The sequence below is a fragment of the Balaenoptera physalus genome, assembly GCF_965194825.1.
Source record: "Balaenoptera physalus genome assembly, chromosome: 12".
Lineage (NCBI taxonomy): Eukaryota > Metazoa > Chordata > Mammalia > Artiodactyla > Balaenopteridae > Balaenoptera > Balaenoptera physalus.
This window is the reverse complement of record NC_138897.1, coordinates 88996793-89011866: the sequence shown is the minus strand read 5'-3', so window position 1 is coordinate 89011866 and position 15074 is coordinate 88996793. Positions and strand designations below refer to the sequence as shown.

Below are 15074 nucleotides of genomic sequence, written 5' to 3'. Positions count from 1 at the left end.
CCCTGTAAAGCCCTCAGGCCAGTGCCTGGCACAAAGCTAGTCCTCAGTTATCCTTCTCATGATTGCAGTGCCAGCCTTTGGGCCAGGAGCTCAGGGAGATGAAAAAGCCGCGCCCCAAGGTGTCAAGAAGCTGCAGTCGGCAGGAGAGAGACTTGTCAGCAGTTATAGGGCAGAGCAGAAGCAGAACTGATATGGGGATGCAGGTGTCGTGTGGCTGAGGAGACCACCTGGAAATGGGCCTTGGAGGATTTTGATGGCAGGGGGTGGCTTCGGGCAGAGGAGGCATCTAGGTTCTGGCGGGATGTCACGACCCTTAGTTGTGGCCCCGAGCAATCCTTGACACCTCCTGATGAGGAAAAGGCTTAAGGGCATATGAGTAGCCTGAGTGAGGGGTTTTCAGCTCCCTGGGCTGCAGGGGAGAGGGACACGGCCTGCCTCTCTGTTGGCTGCTGCAGCCAGGTCCATTGTAACACTTCATCACCAAGGTCTTCAGGACAAGGGGGTTGGTCTGCAGCTGCCCAGGACCGACTTGAGCTAGCCAGGGGTCACTGCCAGCAGCAGTCGGCGGCGCTGCGGGTCTGGGTCCTCTAGGCCCGCCAGGAGCTCAGCCCTCGGCGTCAGGCGGCCCGAGCATCCTCCCTCTGGCCCTGGGTGCTCACCTGGGCCTCCTGCGCCCTCCTGCATGTGGGCGTAGTGAGGGGCCCCGAAGGGCCAGTGGCTGACCCTCTCTGTGCCCTCCCCACCCCAGGCTGGATCCATGCAGTCTACACCCCCGTAGACTCTCTGGTGTTCGGCGGAAACATTCTGCACAGCTTCAACGTGCCCATGCAGCTGCGGATCTACGAGATCGAGGACAGAACGCGGGTGAGGCGGCTTCCTTTTCTTCTCGTGGCCACACCGGCCCCCGAGCTCTGCCTGGTGCTTGGGGCACACGGGACGGTCATTCCGAAGTCCTTCCTGGTCCCTTGTCCCTCCTGCTCCCTGCCTCAAGCCGGGTCTTGGTCCTGGTTCTGCAGGGCAGGGGGTGCCCGCGAGAGCCCCACCCAGAGCCCCGGGAGTTTCTGTTCACCTCCAGGCCAGTGACAGCCGAAACCCCCTGTTGAAGAGGAAGTATCTCTTGAGAAAGCACCGTGAGATGTCAGGAACCGTGCCTCTTCCTTCTTCCCACGTGTATAAAGGGATGTGAGGGAGTGGGGGGATTTCATGGTTGTTGTGGTGGTGGTTTGGAGCGGGGGAGGCTGGACCTTGGAAGGTAGGTCAGGTCTTGACCATGTGGGGACCCCAGATGTGATGTAGGACCCCGAGGAAGCCAGTGTCTGTGAGTCCCCTAGGGACTGTCTGAGTTTTGCCTCAGTGTCTGCTTGTGGCTGGGGGAGGGTCCCCTTTTCTCCTTGGTGGTTTCTCAGACACTGCATCCCACCCCCAGCCCCATGCCCTAGGAGCAGGGGCCAAGGCTCAGACACCTGACATGGGCCCTCTGCTGTGCTCTGTTCCATTCCATGAGGTTCCTCTGAAAAGCACTGGCTCTTCCTTGCTGGAACTTGACCCAGCGTCCCCAGGCATTTGAGACAGGTCTGAGAGTGGGAAACTGGGGCAAAAAGGGCCTACGTCTTCTTTTCTCTTACAGTTCTTCAAATATTTCTTCTCTCTCTTTTTTTTAAACTGAGATATAATCCACAGACACAAAGTGCACAATTCAGTGGCATTGAGCACATTCACAATGTTGTGCAGCCATCACTTCTAATTCTAAGACATTCTCATCACCCCAAAAAGAAACCCCATACTCAGTAGCAGTCACTCCCCATTCCCCCCTCCCCAGCCTCTGGCAGTCACTGGTCTGCTTTCTATCTCTATGGATTTGCCTGTTCTGGATATTTTATGTAAATGGAATCATATAAAATGTCCTTTTGGTCTGGCTTCTTTCACTTAACATCGTGTCTTCAAAGTTCATCTGCGTTGTGGTATTTGTCAGTGCTTTGTTCCTTTTTATGGCTTAATCATATTCCGTTGTATGGATAGACCACACCTGGTCTTCTTGGGCTTTGCCTTGGAGTTGACTTTTTTCCCAGAGAGGGTTGTCATGCCTGGACCCTAAAGAAACATCTCATAGAAGCAGATGCTCTGTGCCCAGGGTTCGTGCCTTTCTTGGTCTTGTTTCCAGGCCTTGGTCTGCATGGAATCACATACATGAGTCAAAGTCTTAGCCACTGTGTATGCATCTGACCTTTTTAATAGCCCCAGTGTTGAGGGACCTCGTCCAAGGGTGTCCTGGGGACCACTTTGAACCATATTCAGTGGGCAGGTAGGTGTGTTAACAAGGTCAAATGTACATTCTTCAGATAGGCCAGTTTGCTGCTGGGATGCCCAGATCTGCAGAGACTGGGTCTTGCTTTGTGGATTTTTGTGCCTCTCTTTTCTGTTGCCTGCCTACCATCCCTTTCCGGGTCTGGCGGGGAGGCCAGTCCCAGCCCTGGTCTGGGGGATGCTGCCCTGTGGCGTTCTAGAGAAAGGCACCATTTGGGTGTGAGTGGTCATCCTATCATCTGGGTCAAGTGTTGTCTGGGACTCTGGCCAACTGTTCTTTGGCCAGCCCTGAAGAATGGGCCAGTTTGTTTGTGAGCAGACAAGTAGGTGTGGGATAGAAAAGGAGAAAAAAGTCAAGCCCACAACTTTCCAGGCAATTCCTGAAAGCCAGAGTCGGGCTGGGATTTCTAAAGGCTTCAGGAACTCACTTGGCAGCCGTCCCCCTCCCCCAGGGAATCTGGATCATACATCTCAGTGGATTTGGGCCCCATCGTTCCGTTAGGAGCCCAGATCCCCCTCCCCCGTCTGCGGGAGGTGGGAGGGAGGGTAATGCAGTAGAACCCCGAGCACCATGCTGAGCTGCCATGGAATATCGCACCCACGTGGACACGAGTATGGCAGCGCCCCCTCCCCCAAGGCCCACTGTCCCTGTTGTCTCAGTGGGCACCCCATCTGGTTTCCTGAAGCAGGTGGATGGGGGGGCGGGCGGGCGGGCAGGCGGGCAGGCTGAGCGGGAACCAGCGGCAGGCTGTTTAATCTGCTTTGATTTCTGGTCTTTGGAGAAGGCTTGGCTACAAGGCCCAATTGTTTATGTCTTAGGAGCCAAGGCAGACAAAAGATGCTGGGGAGAGAGAGCACTGGAAGCCAGATAAAATGCCAGGGCTCCTTGTCAGCTTGCTACAACTTAATTCTTTATATCCCTGCGAGCTTTCTTAAGAAGGTTATGGCCATTTAAAAATAGTTTTTCAAGAGTCCTAAAACATGGCTTTGCTTGGAAACCAAATGCTGAGGGTGGGACAGAGGAAACTGTCAGTCTCTAAGCCCCATGGTGTGGGTTTGTTTTAGAGAGATGAATTTGCTTTTGTGGCCCAAGGTGGGGGACCACCCCATAGAGACCAGGGGAACCCCAATGTTCTCCTGTGTGTAGGAAGCATGTCTTGCTCTCATGATTTGAATTTTTCTGGGCTGCATGATAGGTGATTTTACCCTGCTGTCCATAAGGCAAGCACGCACAGGTGCAGGCATTCTGGGACTGGGGGGTTTTTCATTTCCCGACCCCCTTTTGTAGATTAAATCTTTCCCCTCTCATTCTAAAGGTAAGCAGAGGGGTGAAGAGATAACACCAAAGAATGGTTGTGTTGCATGTTTATCATTTGAAGATAACATCTCGACAACTCTCACTACATATTTTTAACTCCAGTTAGCTTGATAAGGGATAGGAATGGTCCAATTGATCATTAAACTGCCGTCTCTCTTATATTTATCTTTTTTTTTTTTTCCCTAATGGCTCTAGTGAAAGCAGCCTTCTCAGGAAAGGTAATGCCAACATGCCCTATTCCCTCTCAGCCAGTGAATCTATTTGGAAAATTGCAAATAATTTACCCTTCCTCTCACCTTTCCCCTACCATTGGATTTTTTTTTTCTTCCATTGATTTTTTTTTTTTTTTTCCAGGAGAAAAACAAATTTTAAGACACTTCCCACCCACCCTATTTTAGTTTTTCAAGTCCTTGAGACCTGGGAGCTGTAGATGCACCAAAACATCTTTGGTTCTGATCTCCTGAGGTCACTCAGCTCCAAGAGGAAGGGCTTAGGCCAGGTGCCACTCAAGTGGACCTTGGGGAACTCAAACTGACCCCTTGAGACCTGCTGATAGATTGATTACCCACCCCCAGGCTGGGAGCATGGCCTGCTTTCTGACTGCCTTGCCTTTCGGCGAACAACTCAATTTGATGAGGCTCCGAAGCTGTCAACAAATAATGTTGAGCAATCGTGTGTTTAATGTTCCCAGGCATGTGGCTGAAACCTTTTGAAGGAGAAGGGTGGAAGGCGACAACCCGTTTGTAAGTCAATTCTTTGCAAGTTTTGTTCCCTGTGGTGCTCTCTTGGAAAAAAAAAAAAAAACAAAAAAACAAAAACGAAAAAGAATTTGAATTCCTTCATCAGCATTTGTTTTCACCCAGCTGGTTTCCCTTGGGTTCAGCAACAGTGAGGGGAGACTTATCTTCCTCTCCTGAACTACAGCCAAAAAAAAAAAAAAAATTTTTTTTTCCTAACCTAGAAAGATTCTCAGGCGCCATGGTGCCCATCAGGGCAGAGTGGCTCAGACGGTTTCCCAAATTGGAAAAGTCAAAAGCAACTTGAGTGTTTTACCAATCGAGTCAGGAGATGTGAGTGAGGGTCTGAGAAGAGGCAGGCCTACCTGTCCTCAGCCTGCTCTGTAGGTTTTGATGATTTGTTTCAAAATTGCTTGGCCCTTGTTCTGGAGTGGGGGTGGGGCTGAGAACTGCCCCCTCCCCAAACTCTCTTCACAGAAGGACAGGGTCTGCCTCAGGCCAAAGAGCCTTTTTCTCCTTTTCAGACTCTGGAGGACACTGATCCAATGACTGAAAAAAGATTAATACTCTCCCAGCGATAAAACTGGGGTTCTCGGGAAAGTAGCTGGAGCCAAGGAAACCGCTAGATGATGTTCCCAACTCCATGCATCCCCCTGAAGAGCTCAAAAGCATGTGGCGGCCAGGATCTCATTCCAAAGCACACCATCCACCAGAGGCAGGGAGGTCAAATGGACCCAGGACGCAGATGGGAGAAGCGAGGCTCCCTCAGTGTGGGAAAAAGGCCTCGCAGCTGGAAACTGAGTCAGTGGGGCCTGGGGTGGATGGGGAACTGGAGCTGAGACTCTCAGAGGGCAGGGTGGGGGCCTTTTCCAGGTGGGCACTGAGAGATGCAGGAAAATAGTATTTTAGGGCAGATGGAGCACCTAGGTCAGCTTGTATTCAATTCGCCTTCCTCCCAGATGTAGAATGTCGCCTGTTGGTTGTGAGCAAAGCAAGGTGGGAGAGTGTGCTTCCTTGACATCCAACTCCCTGAGTTCCTGGAGGACAGGAGAGGTGAGGAGGGGTCTCTGGCTCCTGCACAGGTTCCTCAAGGCAGACCCACCCTTGGTGAGGGGGTCCAGGAGTGAGTGTGGACATGTGGGATCCATGTGTAGCCTCGCAGAAGAGGGCCCAGACATGGGAGACAGGGACCACCTCCCACCACCCTTGCCTGCTCGGGATGTAGTTTCTGGAAGGCTCTTCTGTGCCAGGGCCATCAGTGGTATTTCTTCCTCCCCATCTCTTGCTGCCATCTCATCGGTGTAGACCCCATGCTGCCACCCGTCAGAATCCCCCTGGGGCTGGGCCTTTCACAGCTCTGATGCACAAAGCTCTCTGCACCTATACTTCCTCCCCTGTAAGAAACAGCCAAAAGGGAATCTCCAGCTGGACTGCTGCTCCAGACTCGGGGTTGTGTCCCCCAGTGTTAGGATGGTCCAGGGTCACACCAGGAACTTGTGTCAGAGGGAGTCATCTGTGGAGATACAGGCTGGAAGTGCCAGGTGTTGTAAGGGAGGAGCAGGAGGTGGACCCCTCTGAGGCCCCGCCCCTGTGGTAGGAGAGGCCACGCCCCCTCCATCCTCATTGGTCCGCCTCCTGCGGCCTCCCTCTTTGGGTACTGGATATGCTTGACTGCCTGTCTCTGCAAATGGTTAAGGTTTGGGGTTTGATTTCTGTTTTTCAAGGGGGGAGGGAGGGGTAGTAGAATTTTGGAGAACCAGCAAGGAGCCTGTGCCTGTTGTAGCTAGAATCAGGCAGGGGCTCGCATCCGCAGGTACCCGCACCCTCCGTTAGCAGGTCAGGAGACAACTCTGTTTCTCTGCATCTCACAGAAGCACAAAGTGGACCCCGTACAGCTTTCCCTGCGCAAAGCTCAGGGACCTTTGAAATGATGCTCTTACGTAGGCCTCTTCACCCGCTCTTCCTCCTCATTTGTGCATGCTGGTATCTTGCCCCTTCCAGCACTTCCCTCCAGCCCACCCCCATTTTTCCTTCCCATCATTTGTGCTCTTGCTAAGATGATGAAAATAACTCCCACCCCCAGGAATTTTCCCCTCCCCCGACCCCAGTGCCGTTCTCTCCCTCCTTTCCCCTCTGCCATCCAGAAACTGACCTCTGCACCTGGATCTTTGCTTTCAGGTGCAGCCCAAATTCCGTTACCCCTTCTACTATGAGATGTGCTGGTATGTCTTGGAGAGATACGTGTACTGTGTGACCCAGCGGTCCTACCTCACTCAGGAATACCAGAGAGAATCAATGCTTATTGGTGAGTGAGCCTTGCAGTCTGGCCGCCTCGACGGCTCAGCTGGGGCAGGAATAATTTTTTTCAGTGGGGCTTTGGGAGTCCTGGGTTCTGGGAATTTTTGAGCCTGAGTGTCAGCAGATTCCTAGAGACCCTTGAGGAGGGGAGGGGAAGCCATCCTTGTCAGTTTCCCACTTGGAATACAGAGTCCAAGGGAAGGAAATTGTGACCCCAACAGAGTCATCTTGGTGGCCCGCAGGTCTTGCTGGTTGACTATGCAGATGTGGGGTGGGGCCAGTCCCGGGCATGGTTGCTGATGACAGGCTCCCTACAGAGCAAAGGATCCTGGTTCTTTTTTTTAACCCCTCCCTGGCCACCAGCTGATTCTTTTTTCTCCCTGTGTTGGGGGTTAGGTTTTTGTCTATATAGAAGGAGGCCTAAGAGATGCAGCCAGTCCCTCAAAACCCAGGCCAGCTAAAAGCTAGAGGGAGGGGTGACCAGGGCTGGGGATGCAAGCTTGGCAGAGCAGTGGGTGGTTTTGACAGAGGCAGGGAGAGAGCTTTTATAAGCCACAGCTGCAACGCCCTGCCCTGCTGCCATTATTTAAAGGGACATCATCCCCCCAAAATGGCTCAGTCCTTGAATCTTGACTCACAGGCACCCACCCTAAAGTTGCATCTAGCTGTGACAGCCCCGAAGAGCGATCTGTAGGAAGAATGTGCTTCTTCCCCTCTGCCTCTGCGCTGTTACTGCCGAAGGGTTTTTCCTGGATGCTAGAGTCACTGTGCCTCATTCACTGCATCTTTCTCATCATGGGATAGAAAAATGTGACTGGTCTGTCTCCGTTAGGGTCTGCACGATTTCTCCTGCAGTCTCCAAGAGTTTTAGATTCTTTTTTTTTTCACACTGTAAGCCTCTTCCTTCCTTCCCTTGACTCCCCTCCTGACTTTAGGGGTTTCAGGGCAGACATGTGATGGGGAAATGTTTCTCCCGGGGTCTTTACTGGGGAGTGCCTCCTGGAAATTCAGTTCTGTTGGCTGGGGTGGGGTGGGTTGGGGGTGATTCTCTTGTGAGTTTCATTCCTGTTAGATGATTCAGGCATTGAAAAATACCAAAATCCTACAGCCTGCTCTTCTGAAGTTTCCAGCCGGTAGGATATGGGAAATGACTGTGAAGTAGTGTGATAACCTCTGTTGTTGCAGTAGCTACACGTTCCCGTGGGGACCAGAGGCTTGATTTTGTGGCATTCCCCAGGACCAGGCAACTGAGGGTCACTTCTCTCATTTGGAAATTTAGGGCCATAGAAGAAAGTTCCCGATTTCATTCCAGGCTTGAGAGGAAATGTTGAGGCAATGTTTGGATCATTGGTGCCCATTTTTTTCTTAAATTTTCTTGCCACTGTTTCCCCCTGCCTCTCCAGTCCATCTGCCAAAGAGAAGGGGGGATGTTCGGGAGACACCTCACTTTTTTGAGTGCTAGTTGTGTGCCAAGAACTGTGCTCTGTGATGCCTTATTTAATCCTCACTACAAGCCTTCAGGGGAAGTATTCTTTGCCTATATTTTGAAACAGCATTCTTGGGATATAGTTTATATATCATACAATTCACCCATTTAATGTGTACCATTCAGTGGTTTTTAGTCTATTCCCAGGGTTGTGCAAACATCAGAACAGTCAATTTTTAGAACATTTTCATCATCCCAGAAGGAACTCTGTACCCTTGAGCTACCACCTCCTCCTCTCACCCCATGCCCATGCCCTCAGCCCTAAGCAACCACTCATCTACTTTCATTCTCTATAGATTTCCTCCTGTTCTGGACATTTCATATGAATGGAATCATATAATATGTACTCTTTTTGCCTTATTTTTACACACTGAAAGGTACAATGCCAGGTGTGTTCAGAGAGGTGAGGCAACCTGTCAGGGTACACACGGCTGGGGAAAAGCAGAGCTCTGACTGACCCCAGCCTTTCTAGAGCCTGAGGGAGGCAGAGGCCATTAGAATTGTCAAAAGAACTCGATTTGCAGGGTAAAGGGGAGGGGTAGTGCGTGGGGGTCCTGGTTACTTCCAACAGGGAGTTTGGGATGTTCATCTCAGTCTTTCTTGTGACATTCTCCCCCACTCCCCACCCCGTAGATGCCCCAAGAAAGCCCAGCATAGACGGCTTCTCATCTGATTCCTGGCTGGAGATGGAGGAGGAGTCCTGTGAGCAGCAGCCCCAGGAGGAGGAGAAGGAGGAGGAGGGGGAGGAAGAGGAGGAGGGTGCAGATAAGACGCCCAAAGCTCCCACCGATGGCCCTGCCTCGCCCACCAGCACCCTCTCCGAGGACCAGGAGGCCCCCGGGAAGAAGCCCAAAGCCCCTGCCATGCGGTTCCTCAAAAGGACTTTGTCGAATGAGTCAGAAGACAGCGTGAAGTCTGCCACGGTGCCCATAGACTACCCCAAGACGCCCACCGGCTCTCCCGCCACCGAGGTCTCTGCCAAATGGACCCACCTCACCGAGTTTGAACTGAAGGGCCTGAAAGCTCTGGTGGAGAAACTTGAATCCCTCCCGGAGAACAAGAAGTGTGTTCCTGAGGGCATCGAGGACCCCCAGGCACTCCTGGAGGGTGTGAAGGTGGGCAGGGGGTCACCCCGGGCTGGGCAGCTGAGGAGGGTCAGGCAGGTTCTGTTTAACAAGCAGGTTCCTGAAGGCAGCTCAGCTCCAGGGGGCTTGGTGCAGACTGTCCTGGGGGTACGTCCATGTGCGGAGAGGGTCCTTTGGTCTAAGCAAGCCCATCTAGGGTGTCCCAGCAGAGGCCACTGTTGAGACTTGCAGGGGTATCTCATGGTGGAAGCTGGCTCTGCAGTTGACAATGAACTCTCAATGAACTCTCTCAGGACTTGTTGAATATTGGAGGCTTCATGGGAAGTAGGCGTTACTGCCTACAGTGCACCGGTGATGCTGTTGTTGGGCCTGGGGACAGACTCCTCCATCCTGGTCAGGAGGACTTGCTGCTCTGGGCTGGCTTCCCCCGGAGCATGCTTCTGTTTCATGTGAGCAGGTTGTACATCCTGATTGTCTTCTAGGTGGCCAGTTAAGGGCCACCTGGCCACCCAGGATTCAGAGGTCTCCAAGTAGAGCCTAATTATTGAGCAAACTCATTGAGCACCAGCTGTGTTGGCCATGGGGGAATGGGAAGCAGGCAGATAAAGAAATCAGGAGGGAATTCCCTGGTGATCCAGTGGTTAGGAATCGGTGCTTTCACTGCTGTGGCCTGGGTTCAATTCCTGGTTGAGAACTAAGATCCTGCAAGCCGTGCAGTGCGGCCAAAAACAAACAAAAAAGAAATTAGGAGACAGGGAATTGAGTGCCACAGTGTGTACCCAGGGCATGGGAGTGGTGTGAGGGGACACTTATTGGCCACACCAGGGGCCAGGGCTCTGGGACAGTTATGCAGTGGGAATTTGAGTTGGGCCTTAGAGACTGCGTAGGAGTCCTCCAGATGGGGAAGGCTGTTCTAGGCAGAGTGCAAACGTGCAATGTATTTAAGAAACAGGAAATACATTGGGAGGCCTTGTTTTGTGGTAATCATAACATTTGTTGAAAGCTTACCACCTGCCGGGTACCAGTGCTAGGGAAGTGGTAGGTACCCGTATTATCTGCACTTAACCGATGATGAAGTAGACTCAGGGAGGTTAAGGGACATGCCTGAGGTGACAGAGCAGGTAGATAGTAGGGCTGGGATGAAGCCTCCAGAGTGCCTGTGTGGATATCACTACTTGGAACTGCCTCCTGTCTCAGCATTGGTAAGGCTTTTTGATGTGAGGCCTCAGAGACATTTGGGCTTCCTTCTCCAATGTCTGATTCTCAAGTGAATCCAGCTGCCCGCTGCGGTCGGAAACTGAATTTGTCTCTTCTTTGATGGCTGCAGACTCAACCGAGGACTTGTTAATTAGTTCATTTGTATATTTGTTTGTTTAGAAAACATTGCATCAGGCCCTGGAATCTAGAAATATTAAGACTGTTCTGCTGCCCTTGAGGTGCTCAGTGATGAGGTGCTGAACTCTTGGGGTCTAGTGGAGGGGAGACCTGGGGCCCAATCAGGTAGCTTAACAGGTACCACCAGCAGAGGGAACTGGTGTACAGGATCTTTAATCCAGGTTATGTCTTACTTTATATAGCAGGTGTACCCCCTACAGGTGCCACAAAATTAAAATCTTATAACTCTGGGAAATTGCCAGGTAAAAGAACTCTGTGGTGAATGTCCCGACAAAACAAATCTTTACTTTCAAATAGGTCTTTTTCATTGACTGTTTTGGAGGTTGCTGACCTCTCTTGAGAATTTTGTGAAAATACGCTTATACACACAAAATTTTGTGTGCAGTATCAGGGGGTCTTGGACTCCTGAGCCTATTCCTGGACCTCAGAATAAGAACCTCTAATCTTGTGGAATGGAGTTTTTGGGTTTCCTGAAGGAAATATTGGGTTTCCTAAAGGAAACCTTAGACTTCTGTCATGTGGCTACTTTTTTCTTCTAAGATCCTATAAAGTGAAAGCAAGCTATTTTCATCAATAATAAAATCACTAATAGCATTAAGGTTCCAAAATGTTGTAAATGAGTTAAAAAAAACCCCACATTCATCTGAAGAGGAAATGTTGTTCTGTGCTTGTGAAGAGCCTTTTTTACTTTTTTATGTTTATGTGCAGTGTTCCTGGTTGGTCAGATTTCTTTCTAGGGGTAGGACTCAGACCCTTGTATCCCTCACCTGTACCCACCTGATCGACCTCTGAGACTGGATTCAGCCTAGGCCCCGTGATGGTGTGAAGGAGGCCTGGGGTAGGGGCTTAGACAAATTTCAAGGATCCCAGTTTCCATCCTCCCCAACCGCCACCATGGGGTTCAGTGGCAGCTCATGATAATATGTGGTAATGAATCTCAATTACTGTCTGTTGTTGTAGATCTTTTTCATATATAAACTCATTTCAACCTCCTAGCAATCCTCTGTGGTACTTTTGTTACCCCCATTTTACAGATGAGAAAATTGAGGTACAGATAGGTTAAGTAACTTGCCCAAGGCCACACATACTGCTCGATGGGGGAGTCCATGCGCTCACACACTAGACTATGCTTTTTTGGCCGCTATAGAGAAAGTGATTTTCTCTCTTCTCAGAGGCGACTCTGAATTTAGGGGGAAGGTGATAAGGTGACTGTTTGGACTTCCTTTACAGAACAAGCAACAGGTTTGTTTGGTCCTGGGACAAAAGTTGTAAATTGGCAGTCCCAGGGCCAAATCCAGCCTCTAGGCATTGCATTTGGCCTGTATAGTGTTGAACATATTTTTGTAATTACTTGCTAACATTAAAAAATCAGGAGAATAAATTAAAGTCAAGAAAGTTATATAAAATATCCTGGCTATCCTGGCTTATGTTCCTGACTGGCTACAAGCAGCAGGAAGTGAGTAGCAGGTGATCTCATACACCCCAGTTCCCACCACTCCCTACTGTCTCCCTAATGTCTACTTACCATTTGGCTCACACATCTCTTTTTAGTATAATCTAACCATTTAGCTTACTTATTGAACTTACCTGTCTCCAGAGATAGTTATGGTCTTGAGCCTTGTCTGAGGAGGGCCTTTTTCAGGCTAAAGAGCTTATAAGCTGGGTGGACAGGTCTCCTTAGAGCCCCAGGAAAATTGGAGCCTCTGCTAGCATCTCTGAATGCTGTGTGGCCTGTATGGGGGAAGTGGACCACTCGTCTTTTCCAGAGTAGGTAGATAGAGCTACTTCCTTGCTCTCTGGCCAGGCCATTAGCCCCAGTCCCTCCCAGTCCCTGGAGACCCAGAGGAGATTTTGAACCCAAGACTGGCCTCTAGAGCGAGTGTTGTCACAGAAAGCGAGCAGCTTCTTCCTGGCTGCACGCTTAGGTCCCTTTGTTCACTCTTCTCAGATGTTGGGGTTTCTTTTACACTGGCTGAGAACTAAAAGTCAGCTCAGGAATGTGGGTCCAAGACAGAATTCTTAGCCGATACCCACTGCCTCCACTACCATTGAGTGATTTGTGTTTCTCACCAGTGGTGGTTCACCCTTGACGGTTGATCAGTTATGATCTTTGGCTTGTGTTGCAAAAAGATGTCTTCTTTACTTCTCTCTCTTTCTCTGGGACCTCAGAGACTGCTGCTAATGGTGGCTCATGGTAACCAGAGCCCCTGGGATTAGAGACAGTCCCCAAAATAAGTCAGTCTCCAGATGGCTAGGTTTTAGCTTTTATCAAAAACCCATTTTTTCCTTTCATTTTTAATGTATGGTGTTTTGTTTTTTTTTAAATTTTATTTATTTATTCATTTTTGGTTGCGTTGTGTCTTCATTGCTGCGTGGGCTGTCTCTAGTTGTGGCGAGTGGAGGCTACTCTTCGTTGTGGTGCACGGGCGTCTCGTTGTGGAAGCTTCTCTTTGTTGCAGAGCACGGGCTCTAGAACGCAGGCTCAGTAGTCGTGGCGCACGGGCTTAGTTGCGCCGCGGCATGTGGGATCTTCCCGGACCAGGGCTCGAACCTGTGTCCCCTGCATTGTCAGGCGGATTCTTAACCACTGTACCACCAGGGAAGTCCCTATGTTTTTTAATTGTGGTAAATTATATACAACATTTATCATATTCATTAGTTAATTAATTATAATTACCAGGTCACCAGTTTAGAATCTTGAAGGAAGAAACATACCATTTTAACCATTTTAAAGTGTACAGTTTAGTGGTATTAAGTACAGTTACAATACTGTGCAACCACCACCCCTATCTAGTTCAGAACTTTTTCATCACCTGAGGCAGAACCTTGTACCCATCAGCAGTCTCTACTTCCCCCTCCCCCACAGTCTGCTTTCTGTCTTTATGGATTTACTGATTCTGGATATTTCATCTATTTAAGAGTTTTAAGTGTAGGGAGTTACCTGGTGGTCCAGTGGTTAGGATTCAGGGCTTTCACTGCTGTGGCCTGCGTTCAGTCCCTGTTGGGGAACTGAGATCCTGCAAGCTGCGTGATGTGGCCAAAAGAAAAAAAAAGAGTTTTAAGTGTAATGTTGTTAAATGATAAGTGTAAAAAAAAAAAAAAATTAAACATTATAGGCTAGAGGATAGAAAACGTCCCCTTCCTCAATTCTCACATCCTGGAAAATAACCTTTGTTAATCACTGACTGAATGTACTTCTGGAGCTTCCCCCTCACTCCTATGTATACAAACATATATAAATTTGTTTTTAATTAGTTCATACTTGCTTTTGTCCCTTAAAGCTTGCTTTTTTGTGTCTGTTTCTATAGTTCTAGTTTACTCCTTTTTGTGGGCAGGACTTTTGAAAGTTGAGTTTTTCCTTGCAGCCATGCTAATGAGAGTACCTCAGTGACCCTATGGTTTAAGCAAGACCAAGTGAGCTCAGTCGGACCTTGAAAACTTGACTGGGGGTGGGGGTGGGGTCTTGATTTAGATTCAAGTCAAAATGACCATCTACTTTTTTGCTTTTTGACAGGAAAGGAGATGCCAACATCCTGTAAAAATCTAAGAAAGCCATTTCCTTCCCCATTGTTGTGAAACTCTTTGGGATTTGGCATTAAGGTGCCTTAAGTGACTCCCTTCTTTTAAGACAATTATTCTGCGGAGGGTGCAGGATACTGGCTTGTGCGTAATGGGAAAAACAAGAAATCAGGACACGAGAGATGCTTGAATTCAATTTCAGTTTCTGTTCTTAGCTATTTGCTGTGTGGCCTTGGGCAAGTCACACCACCTTTCTGTTTACATGTATGTAAATCTAAGATATTAGACTAAATGTGCTTTGTCCTTTCAGGGATCAGATTCTGTTGGTTCCTTGGCCATTCTTAAGTGCATAACTGATTGAAATCTGAGTATTCTCACTGTAAAATGGGGATAATAACAGGGACCTAGGTCACTGATTTATTTTGTGGAACAATGAGGTAATGAACACTTAGCTCTCCTAGTAAGTCCTTGGAAAAAAATTAGGTGTGCTTAGGTAACAGGCAAAGGAGAGTCAGACTGGCTTTGACCAGCTCCCCACCCTTCCCATGCTCTTTCACCACCTTTCAGCTTCCCCCATCCCTGTTTTAGGTTAACGATTACCGTCTGTATTAGTTTCCTAAAGCTGCTGTAACAAAGTACCACAAACTGGCTTAAAACAACAGAAGTTTATTGTCTTACAGTTCTGGAAGCCAGAAGTCTGAAATCAAGGCCATGCTCACTCTGAAGGCTCTGGGGGAGGATCTTTCCTTGTCTCTTCCAGTTTTTCTTGGTTGCTGGCAATCCTTGGAGCTCCTTGGCTTGTAGCTACATCCCTCCAGTCTTTGCCACAGTCTTTACATTGGCAGTCTGTGTTCTCTGTGTGTTTCTGTGTGTCTTCTCTTCTCATAAGGACGATGTCTGTGGATTAGGGCCCATCTAACCCAGTATGACCC

At 49.3% G+C, this 15074-nt stretch overlaps 1 protein-coding gene across 11 annotated transcripts in view; it reads left to right on the top strand.

Annotated features, from left to right (window-relative positions):
- KDM2B (lysine demethylase 2B) overlaps nt 1–15074 on the top strand; it is a 122962-nt gene that overhangs the window by 46798 nt on the left and 61090 nt on the right. For 10 of the 11 annotated variants that reach the window (XM_082418013.1, XM_082418017.1, XM_082418007.1 and 7 more), the window contains 3 exons: nt 749–864; nt 6538–6664; nt 8777–9258. In XM_082418013.1, coding sequence (XP_082274139.1) covers nt 749–864; nt 6538–6664; nt 8777–9258 — 725 coding nt within the window. Of the gene's footprint in view, nt 1–748; nt 865–3105; nt 5161–5318; nt 5413–6537; nt 6665–8776; nt 9259–15074 lie in introns of those variants that run through there. The other variant, XM_082418009.1, reaches the window with a different exon arrangement.